The sequence below is a fragment of the Manacus candei genome, unplaced genomic scaffold (genome assembly GCF_025592945.1).
Source record: "Manacus candei isolate 608988 ecotype Guabito, Panama unplaced genomic scaffold, ASM2559294v1 h1tg000028l, whole genome shotgun sequence".
Classification (NCBI taxonomy): Eukaryota; Metazoa; Chordata; class Aves; order Passeriformes; family Pipridae; genus Manacus; species Manacus candei.
The window spans coordinates 31,078,737-31,103,255 of NW_026138076.1; the positions used below are offsets into that span (position 1 = coordinate 31,078,737).

General features: G+C 37.6%; 1 protein-coding gene across 1 annotated transcript in view; it reads left to right on the forward strand.

Annotated features, from left to right (window-relative positions):
* Nucleotides 1-24,519, forward strand: part of COL25A1 (collagen type XXV alpha 1 chain) — a 310,364-nt gene that overhangs the window by 263,510 nt on the left and 22,335 nt on the right. The window contains exons 19-30 of the mRNA XM_051789718.1: nt 9,218-9,280; nt 9,781-9,849; nt 10,758-10,802; nt 12,750-12,794; nt 13,334-13,411; nt 16,399-16,422; nt 17,863-17,907; nt 19,491-19,535; nt 19,847-19,927; nt 20,642-20,704; nt 22,349-22,399; nt 22,762-22,788. Coding sequence (XP_051645678.1) covers nt 9,218-9,280; nt 9,781-9,849; nt 10,758-10,802; nt 12,750-12,794; nt 13,334-13,411; nt 16,399-16,422; nt 17,863-17,907; nt 19,491-19,535; nt 19,847-19,927; nt 20,642-20,704; nt 22,349-22,399; nt 22,762-22,788 — 636 coding nt within the window. The remainder of the gene's footprint in view (nt 1-9,217; nt 9,281-9,780; nt 9,850-10,757; nt 10,803-12,749; nt 12,795-13,333; nt 13,412-16,398; nt 16,423-17,862; nt 17,908-19,490; nt 19,536-19,846; nt 19,928-20,641; nt 20,705-22,348; nt 22,400-22,761; nt 22,789-24,519) is intronic.

The window sequence follows — 24,519 nt, forward strand, 5'->3', positions numbered from 1 at the left end:
TCTCTGTGGTAGCAGAGCGTATTATGAAATGTTTTAGGTAACTGTAAACATACATAGCACTCTTTACACATGCTAAACCAACCTATGAAAACACAAATGCCATGCCAGGCAATGGACCATATCTGTCCAGCTACATCTCATCTTTCTTCTTATGGTTGAAGAAGCTTCCCAAGACATTCAGTCCAGTGTGCTTGAACATACATAAAGGATTAATAGATACTAATCACTGAGAAAGTTTCAGCTTCTTGTAATGCCATTTCAATTAATTAATCAATGTTTCTGGGAACCTGTTAGGACTTGGTTGAATGTGATACTGGAGTCTGAATGAACAGCAACATTGGATGGACATGCAAGTATCATATCTGAATGCAGAGTATGCAGCAGGGTCTTTTATTACTTACTTTTCTAGACCCATTCACTATGCACATGCGGATGTTTTGAGAGTTCTTCCTGTTCCTTTTTGATCTCTCCTTGTCAGTTGGTGCCATGGAGGAAACATAAGTGCAGTTAGTTGTCTCCAAGACAGTGAAGAAGCTGTCTATGACAGACTGGAGAAACGTTACTCAAGCACCTGTTGCTGTTTAGGAATGGCTGGAAACTTAATGAGCCCCTGAATGTGTTCCACCCTGTCACTTGGGAAGCAAGTAAGGCACCTAAACACAGAATATTAACTCATCGCTCTGCTATCCCCGAACTGATGCCAAGCAGACACAGAAGCCTGTCTGTGAAACACAAACTTCATATATCTGTTTTATCTCATAACTTTTGTGGGAAGATACTTACAAAGCAGCACTTGCTTACTGTAATGTAATGCATACCCTTATTCATTCTAATGTCAGACATCTCTCAAATCCATTGCATTGCATTTTCTGGAATTTAGGCTGTGCAGTTCTCAACTTCTTCACTGAGTGAGAAGCCTTCACAGAACACAAGCCTCTTCTCAGTAGCAACACTTTATGCAAGATCTAGATTTTCAGTGGCATTCCTGGCATTTGTCCGTCAGTTTTTAAAACAGATACTGAACCAAAGCTTATGAGTGCATATAAATTTTTATTTTATCCTGTTCAAGCAAACAGAACTGCTGAATGATTTGACATGAGAAAAGACAGGCTTCTTAGCCCTTCTGCTTTTGAGAGGTAGGGAAAGCTCTCTGTATTTTAAAATCCAGTGGAACTGGCTGATTCAATAGACTTGCCAGTATGCAACATCTTTTATCTTTCTGTACAATTACTTTGGGTTGAATTCCCTGGGGCTGTGCTTGAGCGAGGTTTCAGAAGAACCTGGATAGGGATATGGGAATTTGAATCAAGTTTATGTCCTTTTCTTTTTCTTTTTGTGAGAGCAAAAACAGTTTTAATTTTCTTCTGTGTTAAATTTCTTTTTTTTTTCTGTACCTACTCAGAGATCTTACCCTGTGACTTTCCTAATTCCATGCAAAGGCTGAAAACCTCTCTACTCCACAAAAATTATTTTTTAAGCTCTCGAAGAGTTATTACTACTTTTACCCAGTTAGTCCTGTTACAAAAGAGAACTTTCAGAGAAAATGAGAGACACAATTTTCTAGCTGGATGCACAGAAATTAATGTCCTGTTTAAACTCTTGTAGAAAAGAGAGCAACTGTTGTTGAAGCTTTTGTGTTTAGATATTACTCTTATAATCTGGCAACAAAATTAAAGGAAATCTGAAGTAAATGGTAGCTCTAAGCATTTCATTTTGGAGTCAATGCCATTCACCACCTACAGGAAAGTTCTGCAAATTCCCCTTTACTTGCAGGAGTTCTTAGGAAGGCTGTGCACATTTACCTAATGCATTTTTTTCTTTTTGATATTTCCATTCTTCTTCCTGTTTTTCTTCCTTGTCAGTCACTGTTAACAGGAAACCTGCAGGGCCTGTCTCTCTCTCCATTTTCTCCAGTACTCAGATATTCTTGCCCATGCTTCAGTTCATTTTTATCCAATAGGTCCCCATATTCAGAATTCTTTCTAGCCTGGACTCAGGACATGGAAAGGACCAGCTGACTTTGTGACAGGCACCTCCAAATCCTGAATACAGAGGTGTGCTGAACACATTAACTGCAGCAATTGGAATTTGAGGGAATTAATTTCTCTCTGATATGCACTTGCCTTAGCTGATATATATATATATATATATATATATATATGGAAATATTAAAGTGTGAATGAATTTCCAACCTTTCATTACTCACATACAGTGTTCTTCAAAGCGGGTCATCTACCTGAGCAGAGGGAAATGCGTAGTGTAGTATAGGTTAAATACTGAGTAGTAAACTAGAAGAATGCATGTTTTGGGTGCAAATGGGAACTGATCTAAAAATAGAGGACTTAATATTTGCATTTGGTGGGCTGGTTTTCAGAAGTAGCTCTGTGCATGGGTGGATAAAATACATTACACAGTTGTGCAATTCATTTTGAGTATTCACTTTCCAGAGTGGAAGTATATATACAAACATATATCTGTATGTATATGGTTACACATCTTTGTTCCTTCATTCCTAGCTCTCTGGTTTCCATGTTTACGGTGGTAATCGCTTCCATAGGGTAAACATGTAATTTCTCAGAAATAATTTTGAGAATCAAGGCCAAAAAAATGAAATCATCATTGACATTGGATGGTATGCATGTGTCAGGAGTATTTACTGGAGGATTCTTCAAGATATATGCTGTTCTTATTAATCTGTCAGAAACTGTATCCTCCAAATCACAAAAGCTCTCATTTTCTCTCCTGGAAAAAACTAAAACATAAGTAACTGAAACACAAAATGTTGTTTCCTCTAAAGCTATTACTAGCTGGAAGATTGAGCTTCACAGCATATGTTTTATGGCATAGTTTGATTTTTCTTTGTACAACAACAAAAAAAATCCAAATCTAAAATTTTGAAAATAGTTGAATAATTTGACAGTCCATCATCCTGCTGTTTTGCAAAATCAAGAATTTTGTCATCCACAAAGAAAACGACATCAGTAATATGAAAGTATTTCTTGGCCTCAAATACACATTTTTATAAGGTCAGAAAATGAGGGCATACCATTAAGTTCTTTATCTTTCAGAGTAGCAATAAAAATTTGTGAGATTTGTTATCTTAACTGGTTTTTAAAGAAAACAATATGAGGCCAGACTCTTCATCATTTAGCAGTTCAGTCGCTGCGAAGAATTAAAAATTGGGTGCTCGTTACAAAAAGTTTCTTTATTCTAATCCTCAAAAGTAGTTATCATGCTGACTTGAATTATAATTAGCCTTTAAGTAAAAAAGTCCATTATATGATTAATGCATGCAGAATTAATCAGAATTATTACTGGTTCTGTTAGTACCCTCCCAAAGCAGCATACTTGCTAAGCAGACAGAACTTAAAAGCAAGGCGAAAATTAGGCTCACTAAAAAGCAATATATGTCATGCAAATAGGGGCTTGTTATGAAGCTTCAGGATTTTAGCCAGGTTGTAAGGTTTTACTTCTCTAACTCTAAATGAATCATAAAGACTAAATACGCATTTGGAAATTCTAAACCACAATTGTTTTTCTAACTTTAGAGACTGATTAGGGAGTAAAGATATTGTTTCAAATGCGATGAGTGAGCCAGACAACCTGTTTTAACTGGCAATTTCTGGAGCCAATTCTGAAGTGATGTGAAAAGCCTTAAGACCTTATAAAATGGGGTTAGGGGTTTTTTTCCTTGCACCTTGTTCATTTCCTTCTTAGGAGCTGAATACTCTAGCGTTCCTGAGAGCAAAATTCCCATGGACATCAGGCTATATATAAAGTCCCTCTAATACCCTTCACAGTGAAAAAGTACTCTCTGAGTTGTACAGTCTAAGGCCAGCTGAATTTCTGAGAAATTCACTGGAACTAAGTGCTGCAAACAGAGGTAGGGCATGAGCAAGCACGGCTTCATCAACCACCATGAATTGCTCTGTTCCAGACTCCTGAGAATTTAGCCCTCAGTCCTCTCCAGAGCGCAGGAGTTGCAGTATTTTGGTTAGATAGCAACCTCAGAAATTAAGTTTTAGGGCAGCAGAGGGCAACTTACAGAAAATCAACACAAGCAGCAATGAACCAAATCAATTTAGTATAACTTCATATCTGTTCTCCAAATTGTCTTGCATCTGGGTTTGGGGTTTCTTTTGCTAGCTCTTCTATGTATCTCCACCTTTGCAGGATTCTTTCAGTAGAGTTAGGCAAGGAAAAGGCATCATACTATTTTGTTTTAAATATGTCTACAAGTGAGCCAGGGTAACACTGAAGACAAGCATACCTTGGTCTCTTTATGTGATTAAAATGAGGACCCTTCCATGTCAGTGCTTGTCAGAAAGGACACTTTGGGGTCTCCCAAGGTCTGTGACTCCTGAAGAATTTGCAGACTGGCCCATGTCAGACACAAGAATTTTTAGAGAACCATGAGATCTATAGGCTGGAGTTTGGAAGCTCCAAGCCTGTCCAACACTGTGTGTTCAAGCGTGGTCATGGTTTTCCTTAAACCCACACAGTTTGGTTTTCTGTGTATGGAAAAGGTGGGGTGGATCCACCTTTCCAGAATCCTCCATTCTGAATTGGAGGACATTCTGGATGCTTTGGCATGGTTTGCCAGCTCAGAGGTGTGCACACACAAGTCCTGATCTTGGTACATTCAGACTTCTAAGAGAATGCCGGGGAAAGGTGTGTGTCCTGCCTTGTGGCACACCTGCCCGTCAGCCCAGGAGGTCCAGAACTTCCATGGTCTTGGCAGACATTGAACAAAATATTCCAGGACCAATGAACTATGTAATAAAGGTAAGAGTTTGACATTTAAATTTCTCTGGCTAATTCTAGTGCATAGCACTAGATAAGAGTAAGGATGGAAATTACATTACTCCTTTCAAATTCATGGACTGAAGGTTGGTTTAGTTGCATTTCTATAGCATAGAGAACATAATATAGTAATCTCTTGTAGCTGAGATAGGAAGGTGACGCTGAGACTTACAAGTAGGATAGTAATTTCAGAAATGGAAGTGAATTATTTCATTGTTGCAGGAAAGTTGGTGCTTTGGGTACCTTCCTGTAGCACAAGTTTCTTTTTTAGGCAAACATTGATCTGGATGGGAAAATGTGTATTATGGTCATTAGAAGAATAATTGCAGAAGGAAGAACCTTCTGTGGGAAAACAGTGTATCCAACAATTACTGTTCTCTGATGATTGCTTGTATCAGCACAGAGCTGTCTATTTCAGACACTGAGAGTGGATTAGGTCTGTCTGTGAGAACAAAGTTTCAAGTAGTGCTAGTGGTGTGTGTCTCAGCTGTGCGATGAAGGCTAATATAGTATTTGAACTATGTTGTGGATAAGCATTTACCAAATTAGAGGTGTTTCAAACAGCAATCAGCATTTCAAATGGTATTTCAACTGTTGCACCTTTTTTAAGCATAAGTCCAAGTTTTAGCCAGTTATGGGTTCCATAAAACTTGAAGATGACAGTGAGCATGAACTTAAATGCATCTTAGGGTTAACTTCTAATATCAAAGCTAGTCTCTGCCTCAGCCCATAAATGCTTTGATCATCATAAAACCAGTTATGAATATGTCTAGATAATAATCCTCATGAAACTTTGACTATCCTCTGAAGTAAATTTCAAGGTGGCTTTTAATGTTAAATTTTGAGGGAGCTCACATTATTCTGAATGTACAGCATGCCATTATAGGGCCCTTTTATGGTTCAGACATTTTATGATAAGAGGTAAAAATGAACATTAAAATTGTTTGTGAATAGCAGTATATAATTTGCCATCTGACCCACTAGTATTTCTACAGACAACACATGTTAGAGGTAGTCTCTTAAAATATCAACATATGAAGCCACTAAAAATTATTCTTAAAATCTTAACACATCACTCTGTAAATGGGATGAAATTCACAAGCTTGTTGATTTTTTAAATACCAGTCTGCCTGTGTTGTGATTAATACAGATTGCTCCAAGTCCTAAAAGTAGATGAAGTTTGAGTGCTGAAATTTGTCTTGTTGACATCCTGTGCAATGTGGTGGTTTCTAAGCAGTGATTTCCTAAGTGTACCAAAGGGTTAAAAGTAGAACAAGCAAAAGAGCCATCACTTGCTGATGGCTTTCTGTACAGCTGCCAACAGTATTTCAAATGAGGGAGTTCCTTACCTTTCTTTCAAAACATAACTGTTTAACTCCTCTTTCCAGATTTTCTATTCCTTGTCCCAGCTTTGGCAGGCAAAGAAGTTTGTGGTAGATTCTTACTAGATAAAACTTGGATATTATTGTAAGAAGTTGTAGTGAGATGTTTAGAAAAGTATTGTAAATCTTGGTTACTCTGATTCCTTGCATTCCTCTCAGCATCTCACAGTAGTTTTGAACAAATTCTGAGTTCATTTAAGCAAGAGATTTAAGAACAGGAGGTGCTTCAGTGAATGCTAGAGCCACAATGTTGTCAAACCGAAGTACAGTTATGAACGAGCCTTCAGTCTTGATTTCCTGCACCTATGTGCCAGCTAAATCATAAAGGTCATATATTTATAACAAAAAACTGAAACTCTTAGTCCTTCATTTTCTAACCACATTCCTCTATGGCTCTGGAATCTTGTTTGTGTGATGGACTAATCATAATGGTCTCTCCCTTACCTTTGTGTAACAGGGACACCAGCATGCCTTTCTGAGAGGAAGGTGTTTTCTTTACATTTCACATGTCATTGACAGTGTTAATTTTGATAGATTCCTTTTTTTTTCTATCTGAGTGGCACAAAAGATAGCATAAAGCATGAAGTCGGTAATATTTGCAGAATATAATGGCAGGATACAAGTGGTAAGAGGAATGGGCATTGCTTCTCATGTAAATATTACTCTTCTGAGTAACTGAGACAGAAATGCCAGAAACAAACTTGATACAACTGTTACCTCCACTAACTTTGAATGTTGCAGAAGTAATACCCAACTGAGCATTTTACTTAATGCCTTATGCCGTGGATACACTCAAGAGATTTGAAATATTAGAGAGGACATGGCTTAGTTTTAAATCATCCAAACAGGTTGTCTTTTTACTTAGAAGCTTAGTTCAGATGGCAAATCAGATCTGTCTTTTAATCTACTTATATTAGTAGCAGCATAGAGGGAGAATTGCATGGGGTTTTTTGATGTAGCCAGGTTTTAACTGCTGCGGTTTGTTTCATGTGTGATAAGAATACAGTGTTGGATCATGTTCAACTTGGCATCCACCACAGCCACTGCATCTCTCTCAGCAGAGCTGCTACTCAGACAATCAGTTCCTAGTCTCTGCTAACACACCACTTTTTCCACTCCACATTTGAAAACATTTTAAAACTGTGCCATGTAAGACCTGTATTCTACTTATCCTGATTAAGCCACCAGCTTCTTTCATTATCAATTCCACTAGCTTTGGCAAAGCATCTTTTTCTTATCTCTTTAGAGATTTCAGGGGAAGGTGGGGTTTCTTCTTGGACTTTGGCCAGAAGTTTTCTTGTGATATGCAACTGGTATAGTCCTGAGCAAAAAGCAAGAATTTGACTCAAAAGCTGTGCATCAACCTCTGAGTGACACTTCTAAGCCTTACCACTGAAAAGATTAAATCAAGTAGGCACTGCATATTTCTTCTGCCTGAAGTCATAATAAGCTGGCCAAGAAATTAGCACTGGCAAAATTCAATATTATAACAATATGGATCTAATGAGTACCTTCTCATTCTAAAATAAATTATTGAAGCTGCATTGTTCTTCATTGCTGACGTTAAAGTGCTTCCATCTGCAATGACAACCTTATGTTACTCTTGCTGGTGTGCAATAAACTGTAAGGGTTCTTTTGTATGAAAGCAAAAAAACCCCACATGCTGTGACATGTTTGTCTCAGTTTATTTCTTTGTTGCCATATTTTCAACCATGGCCAGCTGGAACTTCATGTAAGAAAGCTCATTATTTTTTGTAATTTTTTGTAACCTAAATTGGGGTCTTTGAGTGCTTTCTATGGCCCTCAATATAGCCACATGAAAGATTTCTCTGGTTATAGGTTTACTTTGAACTGTTAATGATGGATTGCTGATGAGAGCACAGATGAATGTGCAAGAATACTTCATAATTTGCTCGCCCTGTGCAGCATACCTGCATTTCTAAGGAGGGAAAGAGGTGAAGAGAAATATTATTCAACTGCTGCTCTGCACTGTCTGTATGTTGTCAGTAATGTTATCACTACAGGATTTTGACACATCTGTCTTTTAGCTATTTGAAAAGGCATTTGATGGGTAATTTTTAAGTTCAGGGATATTGTTAAAAGGCTAATAAATAAGTATTAATTGGGTTACACTGCTGATTTTAAAATTTATAATAGCTTGTGGGCATATCTTCTTGATTCAAATTTATGTGGAAAAAATGCAAGATTAATTAGCAGGAAACCTTATTCAGGAGAGTTTGTGAAGGAAAGCATATGGCTTATTAATCTTCCATTGTCCCTCTTCAGGCACGGAGATAGATAATAAAATATGGCCTTACTCAATGGCTCAGTGCTGTTTCTGCTGCAGCTCTGCTTGATTCCTGCTATTTGTCTGTTCTGTTTGTACAAATGAATGTGAAGGAAGGGGACAGAACACAGAGAGAATGAGGAGAGCTGTGGCTCATTCCCAGCTGTTCACAACCAGAGATGTCTGGGTGCAGAGAGCTGAAGTATTTTACTGTCAGAGTGAGGAGGGAGAATACCATGGTGCTTCAAGTCTCTGACTTGAAAGGAGTTTTAACACATTACAACAGTACCATCTGGCCTCTCCATTTGTCATTGCTTTATCATACACTTACCATGTCTGCCCATCTATTCATGTGCTGCAATAGAAAGCTACACGTGACTGAAATGAACTGTCCCCTTCTAAGTTTTGGAATGCTCAGAACCCTCTTCCTGCCTTCAGACTTGCTTTGATTAGTTGAGTGTGTTACGCTACAGACCAGGTTGCATATTAACAGTCCTTAACCTCAATAAAAACCATGTTTGACACCTTCTGCTTCATTTGCATTTCATGTGCTGTGTGATGGCTTGCTACAAGAATTTATGCTGATGAAAGTAACCCATGATGAAAAGTACTTCTGTATAACTGTTGCGTCACAGCTGGACAGCTGTAAGCAATACAGGGGAAAATACTATTCAAAATCAACTAGTGTTACTGTAATTACATACTGCTAAATAAATAAACTAACATTCCTCTCGTATTTTCAAAGGGCGAACCAGGTTTCATTGGTCCTCAAGGAGAACCTGGCTTACCAGGGCTACCAGGAACAAAGGTAAGGGTGGTCAGCACTCTGATGCGAAGCCCCTAGAGCTGATGTCAAATTCAACTTCCTAAGCAAGTAGTAGAGACTGAGACTGTACTAATGGAGGTAAATGTGGAAAGTCATAGTTAATGGAGCAGTGCTTTGAGATAGATCCATATATATGTATGTATGTATGTGTGTATATATATATATATATATAGGTACCCTCAAAAAGTTTGAAGGGAGATGTCTCATAACTTACGTCAGTAAATACCCTTTTTTCATGTTAGAATCCAAAACTGACTTGTTCAAGAGCCAGAATATACATGACTAAAGAAACTATATTTTCATAAATATTATGTATTTTTAAAAAATGGCTTGAAAGTGTGTGCAGGAATTAGAATTTTGATACTACACACCAGGCTGAAAATACAGATAAAGTAAACCTCTGTTTCTTCTGTTGGCTTTGTTTCTTTGATCATGCTAAAGACTGCCCAGTATTTTCCATATATGTGTATCTGTTGCAATAGGGTGACAGAGGAGAGGCGGGCCCTGTTGGGAAGGGTGAGCGAGGTGAGCCTGGAGTCCCTGGACCAAAGGTCAGTCTGATTTTATAATGGAAATGTTTTGTTAGTTTTATACCTTATGAATACATCTTTTCCTGCTGAGAAGTAGAACAAAACTTGGTGAGTGAGCTTCTAAGTGGAAATGCTGCCAAATACTCTACTTCAGTCCAGAAGACAATGGCAGTTTTGTGTTCACAGCTGTGGAACTGCAGTCTGAATGGATTCTTATTTGGTCTACAAAGTAAAGGCACTACCTACATACACTGTCGTGAAATTGGCCTAATTCTTTCCAGCTGAAGTCCTGACCTCCAGGTCCCTAACTTTCAGCATCAGTGTTTGAACTCTTTGACCAGTGTAGCTATTGAATGCAGAGAAAATCCATTTTGCATGCTGTTTTCTAACTCTCTGAGAAAGAGATCAGTCTAACTACATTTTAGTGGTGTCTTAATATTTCCCTCTGTGTCAATACTGTCAAGTCTTTCTTTCCTAATGCATCTTGAAAATAATAAGGCCAATTCTGTGCTCCTTGGCCTGTTAGTTTGTATCCAGCTGAACAGTTGGGAAAAGAAGTTGTGGTAACACTCTATTTTAATCTCCTTATATTAGAATATTTAACTATCTTCTCTATCTTTTGGCTGTCATTTCTCAGGAGCTATGGAATGACAAAGGCCATTCCTGAAAACCACTGTTAATGATGCCTGCTGTTTACTAACGTCAATATTACTTTTCCTTTGGAAGGATGGAATCTGTGCCTTTGCACTCTGGTGTTAAAGAATATATTAATCTGGGCACTATTAAATTCAGTGCCTTTACAGATTCATTATCTTGGTAATATCAAATGAAGTATTTCTGGTGTTCCATACTGTAGTTAGTAATTACTAATTTCTTTTTCTCTGCGCTCCCATTTCTCTATGATTTCTCTCCTATCTTCCTTCAAACAGGGGAAAACAGGTGAACCTGGATCTAGAGGCCCAAAAGGGTCAAAGGTTAGTAGTAAAGAAACTGTCTTTAGTGGAGTAATTAACATGATGATTTTTAGGATCGATTATTTGTAACATTTCAGAGAAACTTTGCTTATCTTTTTAAAAGAACATGTAACAATCTGCAGTGTTCTTTATAAGTGAAATCTTCTGACTTCCAAATTTAGCTATTGAAGTCAAAACTTATGTGTTTTGAACACTGTGATTCTAATCCTTTTTCTGTTATAACATCCATTCCACTCTGCTCTGGTTTTCCTCATGCAACTTGGTTTCTCTCTGTGTAACTGATGTGGGTTAGTCCTCCCACATGCCAGGACCCTGCACCTGACTGTGCTATTATATAACTTTGTGGATCCACACTTTGGTGAGTTACAAATCAGTGCTATCCCCAGTACTGCAGGCTGAGATATGATGATCAGAAGTCCTACAAAGGCAAGAGCTGTCAGTTGCATTGCTGTTTTACTACTTGAAATACTCTACTTTGAGTATATCTATCTATCCACCTGTCTCTCAATAGATATAGCTGGTTCACATATATGGAGAGATAAAATGTATGTTTTTTCTGTTACTTTATCTGCTGTGCAAATTCTGTGCCCACTGGATTCCTTCAAAGTAAAAGCAAAATGAAAATATATTTGTTTAGGCGGTTATTGAGTCTGTCAGAATAAAGGTGACAAGACAATGTAGGCCGGTATGATACTTTTTGCAGTACTTGTAAGGTCCTTGAAGAGTGACCTTAAGTGCTTAAGGAGATGACTAAATAAGTGCCATTTAAGCTCATTTATTCTCACCAGAAAGAAGCATTGGAAAACTAATCAAGGGATTAAAGTATCAGAGTGAGAGTATAAATCAACCTCTCGTTTGGCTATACTACCTGGGCACCTCCCACAGGTGCCAAAATTATAAAGATATCCCTTTTAATTTCCTTTTTATCAAAAAATCATATACAATTTTCATTTTACCTGCATACCTGTCATGAAAATCTAGTCCACGGAAGTCAGTCTAGTGGTTGAGAACTTCATTTTTTAATAGTTCAATGGCATGTTCACTTGCTGCTGCCAAGGCAACACTGAAAGGAAAGGCAGATAGCACAACCTTGATTATGCCCTGCCACCAGCCTGCTCTCCATATGTCTTCATTAGCCCTATGAAAGTTTTCTGTTTTCTATGTGTTTTGTGAATTAGTCATTCTCTGGTGAATTAGTCATTCTTCCATGACTTTACCAAAGTTCTCTAGATTTTAACAGGAGCGAAAGTTGCATTCTTACCCATATTAATTTCAAGTAATATAAAAACATAAGATCTTGCTGTGAAAGTGACTGTGAAATGAATTATGAATGCTGGGTTATGAATGCATATATGTTTGAAATTCCCTCCATCATTTCAAACATACTACTAATAGGAAGAAAAAGCTATGTGTAAGTTGGCAGTGATCTTAAGCCTTTCACAGAAAGGGAGTCAAGAAACTGTAATGCTGACAGTAATGTTGTGCTTGTAGGGGAGGCAATGACTCAGAGCGGGAAAGTTGAGAAAGTGGAGTCATGATCACAGAAAGAAAAGTTATACATTTTGAAACACACCTTTGAAGAAGTTGTTGACTGTTTTCAGACTGAGTGATTTAATTTCTCTAGTGTTTCTTCAAGCTTTTGATAATAATGTCATTTAGAAGAGGGACGTTATATAAATTACTGAATTGGTAATCTGTCTTTATTTTGTTCCTCGGTATTTCTTACTCCATACCAATACAACACTCTAATAATTCACACAGAACTAAGTTCATCATTGTCAAGTTTATCATTACACTGATTTTTCTTTTCATTAAGATCCACATTCTGTTTAGAATGAGAGGCCAGCCCTTTAAACCAGTTTATATAAGAAAACATATTTGAAAGGGAAGAACTACGTGATATATTGTTAAATGGCATATCTGTTTTCAAATATCATTTTTACATAGGGTGATACAGGTGACAGAGGTGACACGGGATCTGCAGGTCCGCGGGTAAGTCTACTTTTCATCACAGCTCTTTGTATTATACTCTTAGATTCAGTTCACATGACCTGAAATTGCAGGAGTAACTCTAGTTAAAACTCGAGATGAAATTGGGCACTAGACTCTGTTGGAACGTGTGTTGCTAACTGGCCTTTAATATGACTAACATCCCAACTGCAAGTCTCCTGTTCACAGTTTGTGGGCTGGATGTTACATGCCAGATGTTCTGACATTGTTCACAGCCAATACAGAACTAGAGTATCAAACTGCTTAAATATTTCCCCTTGAAAGTTTCATATATTTGCTTTCCCACTGCAGCACACGTCACTGTGTACTGACCTGCTTATTTATCTTTTTTTTTAAAAAAGTTTGTTTCTTTTTTAAAACAATCTTAATTTTAATGCTAATCTTTGTGTTTTGTAGTAGTATGTTGTAAGTACAGTAAGATTCCAACACTCCACAATCAAGTTAAAGCATGTGTCAGTGGTTAAGAGTCTAGAATAGTCTTTGGCAGTTGTCTCAAAATTTTTATGGAAAATGTATTACAGGGACCACCTGGACAGAAGGGTGATCAAGGTGCGACAGAGATAATTGATTATAATGGCAATATCCATGAAGCTCTGCAGGTATGCAAACATAAGGCTGGATTGGCTTAGTCTGGTCTGGGAAAAAGCAGTTGGACAGCATTGTATTTCTCTTTTGCATAAACCTTGAATATGTTTTGTGTGCAAAATTGTTGAGCTTATTAGTCAGCAATCACTTTCTATATTTGGGAACCAGGTTTTCTGTTTGGTGTTAGACAAACTGTTTCCTTGATAAAATTTAGCTGAGTGAATTGGTTTCATGTCCCCTGGAGAATATTGACATCATCTAATGAGGATAAAGCTGATTCATTGCTGGCTCTGGTGTTTAGTGCTGAATTCATGTAATAAACCACATACACAGGTTCAACAGAAGTGTCTGCTTTTCAATTCATGTAGTATAATATTGGTCTTTCTTTTTTTCCTTGTTTTTCTCTTCCTCTTCCTATAAAATGCAAAGAGCAGAATATTTGAGATTTGGAAACCATATAACATGGTTCCATTAGCAAGCTGTGGATTCAATCAGCAACTTGAGTATGTTAAATAGAGCAAGCACCGGCCTTCTCACTTATTCATTTCTGGAAAACCTATTTTGACTGGTGTGCAGAAAAGTGTGGAGGATTAAAGTGGGGTTACAAAAAGAATGAATGAGTGTTTGCATAAAAGCAAAGGACCAAGATGACATATGTCATTGCAGTCAAGGTGATTTACATGGCAGTATACTCAGATGCAAATTCTGTGCAGTATAACTCCACTGAAGTGAATGGCTTGCTTATGTGCAACTGAAGACTGGATTTGGCTCATTGTGTACCTGATCACTTTCTCACTGGAGCCGATGAACTTTTTTTTTTGCATTTACTCAGTGGGAGTGGGTAAATGTCTGACCATGTTTTCAAGACCCTTTTGGAAAACAAAAAAAATCTCATTGCCTTTACTAAAATCTAAAAGCCTGTATGTTGTTAAGGCAAAGTCCACTCTTTCATTGTGATTGGTATCTATGGGGAAGTCTGCAGAGGCATATTGTGAGGCTCTGCATTATATTTGTCTCATTTGGTTTGCTTGTAAGGGGATTCAGGCACACAACTTTCAGTCCACTCTCTGAGTTACATGCCTAAAGTAGCCTGAAATTAATGTTGTATATTGCCAGACACAGATTTACCAGGGGCTTTAGCCCCTGTATCTCCTGTATTCTGTCTTTGTATCTTAACTCTGGCATCAGTGTTACTTTCAAGCTTCCTCAGAAAACCTGTAGCACATAAAGAAGCCTTAAAAAGGGACTAAAGCCTTTCACAGTGGTTGAAACATATTAGGAAGCCTTTATCCCATTGCAAATAATTTCAAATGTCATCACCCTCTGATTCAGGGCAACAAATAATTGATATTAATGGGAATGGCTGTGCAGGGAGGGTGTAAGTAAGATTATACAGGATCAGTTGAAAATATGCTTGCCAAATCCAGCTCAGTCCTTTCAGATGGCAAACACCCATTTCTAAGTCTCTTGGTGCCAGATTCTCTGAGATTTGCAGTTTTCTCATGGAAGTATATGAGAACTTCCAGTGCTCAGCACTGACTGAGAACTTGCACATAATTTGCCCTGCTGATCTAAGAAGTTGACAAGAGATTGCAAGTTCTGGGCTGCCTGGCTATTTTTTATAATTCAATAATAAATCATCATGCAGTCTAGCAATTCAGTTACTTTTCCTCTTGCCTCCTATTCCATCTCATGTGTCAGTGGAGAATGTCTTAGTCCATCAGCACTGAAAATTGCAATCCTAAAATTGTCCTCATAGTCCCAGCAAGACCCCTGCTGAGAGTATGTGGCTTTCACTTGGAAGATCACATACAAAATTTATATCTCTATCAGAATTGCTCCTTGGACTTACTCTGCGGAATTTCCCAGGGCAAAAAGCAGTAGCTTCGAAAATATAACATTTGTAGGAACTACAGCATTAGATATTAAAAAACCTTCTACTGTAAAGGAATCTGTTAGTGAGAATGAGTAAACAGTAATTTGCAATGGTTATTTTAGATTTTCATATCTAGATAAACTGAACTTTTCAGTATCTTTAAAGTTCTTGATATGTTTCCATTAATATGTTAAAATACAAAGGGTATGAGTATATTAAAGCCACGTGTTAGAGAACAATTTTTTCAAGTACTTTGTATTAAGCAGGTTCCAGATTCTTGCCAACAGTATGTATTGTTGTATTGACGTGAAGGTTCTTTTAAAGCTTAAAATAGAAGATCTGCAAACCTTTATTTGCACATGAAAAAAATAAGTAAAGCAAAATATTTCTTGTTTCGTGTAGGCCAGTAAGTTCTTGACAAGCAAAAGGAAAGCATGTGCAAGCTGCAGTATTTCGAGGTTTTACTCTGTTTAAAAATATAGAAAAGCATTTAAATGAGTTTTAAACATGTTTTCACTTGCCTTTAAATTCTTTGGCAAAAAAATAGTGTTAGGTCAAGATATTTTACCTCCTTCCATGATTAAAATATCTTTTGTCTTTCCAAACATTTAAAGCAGAATTGTAGTATGCTTAGGTGGGTTGTGAACTGGCATTTTGGGATTTTTAACTGCATTTCTATATGAAAATCAGTCTTATATCTCCACTCTAGGAATTGTTTCTATTAATTAAACATTAGTGCAAAACCTGCAGACATTACAAAGCATTGGGCTAGTCTTTTAGTCAACTTATGACACCAACTCATCATGTTTTCCTAAAAAATTTAAAAAACCTTTTTGAAGACTTCTGCTATGATTCTGCTATTTAGTCATCATTAATTTGATCTCTTAAGTTGCACAAAAGCCTGCAGTTTTCACCTATGTAAAACCCTAATCCCCATGGAAGCCAAGAAGCTAGTACAACACCAAGAGTTAAAAATCACAGGAATTTTATTCATGTTTTTGGAGGTGTGATCTCTCCCAGATTCAGCATAGGTTCTGTGACGATTATAACTTTAGCAAGCAGAGTAATTTATATAATTGTTTAATTCTGCTAATGATGTCTCCTGTTAATGCATTTTGCCAACAGAGGATTGCCACCCTGACTGTCACGGTAATTCCTATTGCATGACTTACGGTGTGTTGTAAAACTTCTCCTTTGTGTTGCAACATGTTCATCATTCTGCTAGCTCAGGACGTGTCTTCATTGGATGTCATATGGTTCATCATAGCATGTATTTATTTGTTTGTTTGGTGTTCCCATAACAGAAAACCCATTGTTGAAAGCCACCCCCCAACAATGGAACCGATTCTGCTCCTGCTGAATTAATGGCAAAACTTAAGTTTACTTAACCAAGAAACCAGGAAAACAAAGAACTCAGTACTTTATGTACACATCTAGGCAGACAGCTGCTTTGGAATTTTTGGTGTATGTTCCTCTCTGTGGTTGTCTACCTGGGAGTCAAGTGAAAACATGAAGCAGGATTTGAGTACCAAACGACCTTATTTTCAGGTTAGAAATTCAGTTCTTTCAAATTGGCTTGTGAAGAAATTTCATTTAGGAGTTTTCAAACCAGATGAAAATTAAACGTTTTCTGGAAAGAAAGCTTGCCTCAGTTACTTTACTTACTATAAATAAGTTAAGTAGAAAGCCCAAGTATGAGGAATTCTGTTTTCCCATCTTATCAGATCTCAGAAATAGTTAAAATTTCCAGGACCTGTCCCTAAATGTGTGGACAACTGAAGACTTCAGTCTTCTTACTCCAGTCAATTTCTGTAGGAGGTTTAGCTGCATCCAGCCAGACACAGTATCTGAGAATAGTGACACCACATAGGAGATGCATATAGTCCTGCAGGTTCAGCCACTCCTTAAAGCTGCAGACTTGGTATAAACAGATTATTTTATTCTTCTTTTTTGGTTCAAGTTCTTTGCTGCAAGATTGCTGTTAGTCGTATTTTCCCATCTGTACATACCCTTTCTTTATGTTAATTCAGGGGATTTTTAAATGTTGTCGTGGGGGTTTTTTAAAGCATCCTCACTATGCACCATCCAGACCAGTATTTGATACGTGGCACTGTGTCCACAATCTGAGGTAGAAATGACAGAAATTACTCCATGGCACTTTCACAAAGTACTGGGTATCCCCAAATGCACTTAACATCTTCTAGCACAATCCTCTTTGCAATCGGTTGGAGATTTCTCCTGATCTTCACTTGTTTTGAGTCAGGCTGTGAGAGCTGTCAAATGTGGCTGAGGTGAGTTTTGGTCTTCCTTCAATTAAGACTAGCTTTGCCATTTCCTCAATAGGAGCAGAGGACTTTATGATAAAATATGACCTGAACTGTTCTTTTAACACTGTTTTTTGTGGCACCCTTCTGGTTGTTGGAGAGTTGTCATAGATTAACAACTTGTCCATAAATGGTCTTGGTTCCCCTTGTGTTCAAAATCTAACCCATTTTGTTACAGTGGCTGTATTAACATTCACCCTGTGCTTACATGGCAAGTTCTTCAGGAATTTATTTAAAAGCTGAGAGGTTTGTATGTTCTGTTTAGGGACCACCAGGACCACCAGGACCCCAAGGGCTGCAAGGGCCAAAGGTGATCTTCCTTATTTTACCCATTGTATCTTAAGGGTGGAGTGTTTTGTTTTTTCAAATGATGTATGCACACAGGTAAAAGGAGCTTTCTGGTTCAGCTTATTTAATTGTAATTTTACCAAATATGGCATGTTTCCAACTTTGTATCCCAGATTCTTTAACTGTAGCTTTCCAGAATAGGTACTTTGATTGGTTACCACACACAGATGCTCAACTAAGAGCCAGAAAAATTAATTAGTACCGAAAGTGTGCAGAAGCATCTAACTCAGGGGTCTGCACTGAGGCTGATTCTTAGGACATTGCAAAGTAGCCACGCAACCAGACAGTGGCTCCTATGCCTCACTTCTGGCTGAGTGGGAATGAGGTAGGCAAAACTGTGTGCAAGATACCACTGGACACAGTATGAGTGGATGTGAATGCAGCTTTTGTCATGGTGGTACCCACCCAAATAAGTACAGTATTTTCTAACGTTGGTAAAAATTAAAACAGGAGCCTGTGGGCAGGAGCCTGGCTGGAAACCCAGGCCTGCTAATACCACCTGGCTGGTTCTGTACGTATACCAGAAGGGTTAGTGAGCAGCCCACACCGAGGCAATGAATACCATATGCTGCACTGTTCTATAAAATTTAAATAATAAATTTGCTTACACTTTAAAAAAAAAAGTGTTGAAGTTAGTGGACTCTCTCTAAATTGCTTTTAAATTAATTGCTATATTTCTCTATTTCTTAAATACTAGATATCGCATGTTCCCTCAGTGTCTCTAAGCTCTTTCAAGAGCAAATATGTGCATCTTCAACAACAAAACTAGACATTTCAGTTTTAGACTTCATCCAATCTTTCATATGGAGGTACATCACAATACACATTTTCATTGTTTTGAGAAATTGTGAGAAACAAAGTTCATTCTTCTATGTGAAAATTGATAATAGAATACACAGTTAAGTGTGCAGAAATTGCTTTTTGTGTTATCATCTACCCAGCATTTCTGCAGCCCAGAGTATATTGTAAAACACAGAGGAGTTGGAGGGTGGAGGAGGTTGTATTCCTTCATATAGATGAGCATTTCCATTCAAAATCTATAACATAAAGCAGAATTCAACACTATGAGAGTTTGTTTCTGATATCATAGACTCTACCCATCAGTGTTATTTGCTCCCTTAGAGAATGCTTCTCAGGAACTGGTCGTAGGACAGTGTTGTGAATGTGAACTCTTTCACTGGATGATTCATATTAGTCAGGGAAAGAAAAGATGAAGTCTCTGTGTACCTTACATAAGTTGAGAACCATGATTCCACATTTGTTGTGGTAGTGGGCAAAGTTTCCATTGGATTGGGGTCTTTTCACTCCTGGGATTTTGTCTTCTTGTCATTTCTTTTTATGCACTTGTCTGGTCTTTATGCAACCCAAAGTTTCTGAAGTCTTAATCAGCAGGGCTATTTTTTCGATATAGGAATTATACATATGTTGGGTTTTTTGGAATAATATTCCCTGGCTTTTTTTGTTTTTAATTATTGCAATTTCCTGCCTCTTTCCTCAAATGTCTGGGACAACTGGGATAATGCAACTCCATCTTATCTTTTGCAGGGTGAACCAGGATCTCCAGGAACGCCGGGAGTTGATGGAGAGCAGGTACATTATGTGTAAATCACATAGTGAAGAACACATGAGCAATCATAGGTTATTTCAAGAAATTTCCATGATCCCAGCTGTAACTTAGATTTCATAATCTAACTTAATACTATTATGATAGTAATTAATAAAGATTATTATTATGTTGCTGCATAGATCACTCTGTGATCTAATGATGTCTGCATTTCTACATTGTAATAGCAAAGGTATATGCATGCACGTGACTTATTCAGCTTATTAGGATCAAAGCTAGAATTCTGTTGGTGTTTCTGGTTTTTTTACATAACTTGCTGAATAAGTCCATATTTTAGGGTCTTAAGGGCTCAAAAGGAGATACAGGTGATCCTGGAATGCCTGGAGAAAAGGGAGGAATTGGACTGCCTGGCCTGCCAGTGAGTATGAAAAAATAATTACTTAATTTTAGCTAAAATACTTTTTTTTTTTCTCTCTTACATTGTCAGGAATTTCCAACAGTGCTGATAAATTGCAAACAGGACAGAAAGCACTGGGGAGAAAATTGTGAGTTTGTTCTGCAGCTAATCTAGGAGGATGTGTAACATTGTCAGAATTTTTCATTACGCTTACAGTCAAAAACAGTATTGCATTGGGAAGAGGTCCAGAATTGTACCTCTCTTGTAATATACGGCACAACTCGGTCAAGTGTAGCTTGTAGGAAAAAGGAGCTATGTTTTGAACACTTGTCAGGAATTTCAGATGACTTAGATTGAGGAGCAAGAGAAAATTCATCAATATTTATGGGATGCATTCTTTATATATATATATATATGAAATTTCTCAGTAAAAACAGAAACTGTTCTGAAATTGTATCCATAGTAGAATATATCATGAGTGGAGTATCAGATTAAGGAATTGTCAGGAATATCCTGCCACAATTGATAGCTATCAATATGAAAGCATCCCTTTACATTTGTTAACAATTATTTATAAAGTAATCCCAAAACTTTTAAAAAGGGTTTCCTTTATATGTGTGCCATCTTATTATTTTTTAAAATTAGAATTATTTGCAAATAAATATTGTCATTTCTAGATTGATTGCTAATGAGATTAAAGCTGTTTATAAATGCTGTTTCCTAATGATTTTGTAGGGAGCCAATGGTATGAAAGGTGAAAAAGGAGATGCTGGTTTCCCTGGTGCCCAAGGTCCTTCAGTAAGTCTCAGTGTGGTGTTGCAATGAACACAGGAGTCCAGCAATGGTTCTCCAGCTTTTGATTCTGAACAATACTTCATATTCATCATGACTGATGTTTCCTGCGAATAAACAGACTTCTGGTCATTGAGCTAAATACAGGTTAAGTTTTAACAGGTTAAGTTTAAGGAATTATACCTGTTCTGTTCTGTTCTGTCACTATGAACAACAGTCCTGCTTGCTTCAGTGAAAGCCTTCTGGGTCTGTTATGAATCAAAGTATAAATGGGGAAAAAAAAAATCCCCACACAAACCGTAACATGTCTCAACACGTTATATTCTGGGAATCTCAGAAAGTCCAGTGAGAATCAGACTAGACTGACTTCAGATGTATGACCAGGGTAGTGACTAGTTTTATGAGACCAGACATTCTCCTGATTTTTTTCAAAGCATTGCAAAGGCATTAAAAAACAAACAGAAAAACAAGGAAAGCAACAAAACCAAAGATCAACTACACAAAAAAACCTACACTAAGCAAACAATCTCCCACAAAGTACCTTTATGATATGGGTGATTAAGGTTATCAGAGCACAGTAGGATAGGAGACCTCAAAGCAGTTGTTAACTACCACTGCCTTCTCACTGGTGACAGAAGACCTTGGTTCTGAGGAATCAGAGGCTCCCCTGTGTTGTCACAGGACACGATAGGCACCCTGCATCTCTGAGTCTCTTTCTCTGAAATGAAGATTAGTTACAAATTAATTCACAAACTCATTCATCTTGTTCTGCTTGTTTTCACTTGAAGGAAGGCTTTCAGTTTTCAGGAGATTTCACAGATGGTGGAATCTGTCTTAGGTTTCAAAGTGCATCTTGTTGCCACTGTTGCCATCACCAGCAGCTAGTGTAGCAGAGTGGTTGTGCATAAGCCTGGAGACCTGATTTAGCATCCCTGCTACCACTCTGCAGGTTATGATAACAGCCCTTTGGGATTAAATCCAGGAAGAGAGGTGATGTTAAACTGTATATATCATCATAAAATTCCTTCCATGGATTTGTTAGGAACACAGAAAACCAGTAGAGAATACGCACGCGCTAAATGCTGAGCAACCTGATTACCTATTTTAATGGCTTTTGAGAATTCTTGGTATAAGTGGTCTAAACTAAATAAAAGGAGAGAGAAAGGGCAATTTTGAAAATATGCCAAAGCCTAGCTTGAATTTAGTATCTTTTCCATTCATCAGTATTGAGGAGGGATAAAATAACACATCATCTTCTTCTGTTTCTCTTGATTAAGTAGTACAAGAGAGAACTAAAGAGCACATACCATAAAATGTTAAAATTTCAAGCATCCCTGCTCAGTACTGTTTGTTTTACAGAGATTTTTTTTTTCCTGATAGTGTCTTAAAGTGTATCGTAGACCCTAGGAATAAGAATCAGGAGACAGGCAAGCTGCCATATGGCACAGGCAAATCTACACTTTTGGTACCCTGTCTTTCAAATCAAAATACTTCCCATTCCTAAAGCCCTGTCTAGATACACTGTCAATGTTCACTGTTGCATTGCTATTTTTGTGAGTACTTGCCAACAGGAGGGTCAGTCTGACTTCTGGTATTTTTGCAGGAGTTCTTTACTCTGCATGATTTAATGCCATTGTTTTTTATCTGTAGATGATAGGACCACCTGGACCACCAGGGCCACATGGTCCTCCAGGCCCTATGGTAAGCTTGGGAGGAAGAGTGGGGCTAGAAAGGGCTTAAGCCCTCTTGCCACTTTAATGCCTGCTTACTAGAAGTGTTATGAGAATATGTGGCCACTAGAGAGGGATCTAATTTACAATTTTTTTTGCATGTCTTAAAATTCATAGGAAGTAAAGAAAAAAGTTTGCACCTGCCTATGTTAGTGTTGATGTGCTAGTGATCTGGTTCAACCTAAGAATCAGGTGTTTACAGGTGCTTTATTGACAGCTGCATTTTGTTTGTGATTACAAAAATATAGGTGCAACTTGCACCCCCATAAAACAACAAACCCTTAAAAAATGGTGGTGTATTTTTGTAATGAAAAATAGTATCTTTATTTTCAGGGACCTCATGGACTTCCTGGCCCCAAGGTAAATTAATACCTGTCTTGAATAGTCACTCTCAGTGTCTGCAAAGTGTCATGCTTCGCTCTTTAACACATGGAGCTATGTTTTGTCATGTCTCATTTGATAAATGTTTCTGATATTCTTAAACCTTAAAGCAGATTTTAATATTAACAGACAGCTTAAAAGCTTTTTAAATTTTCTGTGATTCTTTCTGAGTCGTATTTCTCCTCAGCATTAGCTGAGTTCCTTTTCTTATTGATATTTGTGATATGGCACTGAATTATTTAGTTTCCTGTTTATGGGCAAGCTACTATTGTACTTGGAATTACTTTGGAACACAGAAGCATGTTACAGGCTCAGGAAATGGAGTCAGATAAACTCTATTTATGCTCTCTTGTATCTCCTGCTTCTTCCAGTGTGCATGGCCTTTCACCTTCTTAGGCACCATGTATTTTGCTGAGCAGTTACTTCACATGTTATGCTAGTTCACCATCACAAACTGATGGGTGTATTTTCATGTTTCCCAAACTGAAATTCCTGATCAGGCAGGTCTGCAATGCTATTTGAACAGTTCCCATAGCATATTACACAAAGATATACTGTAGGGACTCAGTGAAAACAGCTCAGGAGGGTAGAAGTGAATTTTGGCAGAGTTGAATATTTTAATTTGTGCATTAATTCAGTAATCACTAGTAAGCTAAAATTGAGCATGACACTATAGCATAGCATTTGTTAAGGCCAGTGGTCTTGTCAGGATGAACATTTAAATCACCGTGGCTCCCTAGTCACATCTACCTTTCCCAAAAAGTAAGGAAGAGAAGGAGAGGGCCTTTCTTGTTTAATTTTTGGAATTTGTTTTGACTCCTTATGAGACTGTTCATGTTACCTTGGCTCAAGAAGCCCGAGTCATAAATCATTTTTTGAAATCAAGTCTGTTCCGTCTTAGCACCAGCCCTGCCTTACCTCAGGCTTTTGGCCTGAGACTCAGGCTTTTGTGGGATTTCTCAGGTCTGTTTCCAGAACTTCAGCTTCAGTGCTACTGCTCTGAAAGTCACATGAGTCAAATAGAAGAAGAATGAAGAAATGGCTACTTAGGCAGGGTGCGAAGCAACAGATGATGTCTGGAGTTACTTAAAGGAGCAGACTAGGTTCTATTGAGATATTTTTTTTAAAATGTGAATATGGTATAAGGTAACATAATACATTGAAGAGAAAACTAGGAATGAGGCCATAGGGAACAACCTGGATGAAGAACCCACGTATTTCTGTTTCCCAAAAGGGTCAAGTGTGGTCAGTGTTCTTTTTGACCAAGCAGCCCTCATACTGATGTAGTTTTTCACTATGGGAGAATGATCTATTAACAACTCCAAGCCCACTGTTATCCTCGTAGTGATGTTTAATATAATAATAGCCTGTGCATAATTTAACAATCACAACAAGACAAAGTGCCATTTCTTATGTTGTTAAAACTTCTCTGTATGAAGACAGAAACTATGGACCTCCCAAATAGCTTAGCATTGTGTAAGCTGTGCTGCTTTTAATTTGTTATTGTTTAATTGTGTATGCTTAAAGGTTTAAAATATCTTTATGTAAGATTTTGCTGCAAATTCCAGTTTGCTGTAAGGAAAAGTATTGCTTCCTCACCAAATATACTTTTCAGGAGATCCCACTGTAGAAACCTACAGTTTTGAGGCTTATTTTTCTGAACATTTTCTTTCAATTGGAATTATCTGCATAGGGTGGTTTATGGGATTT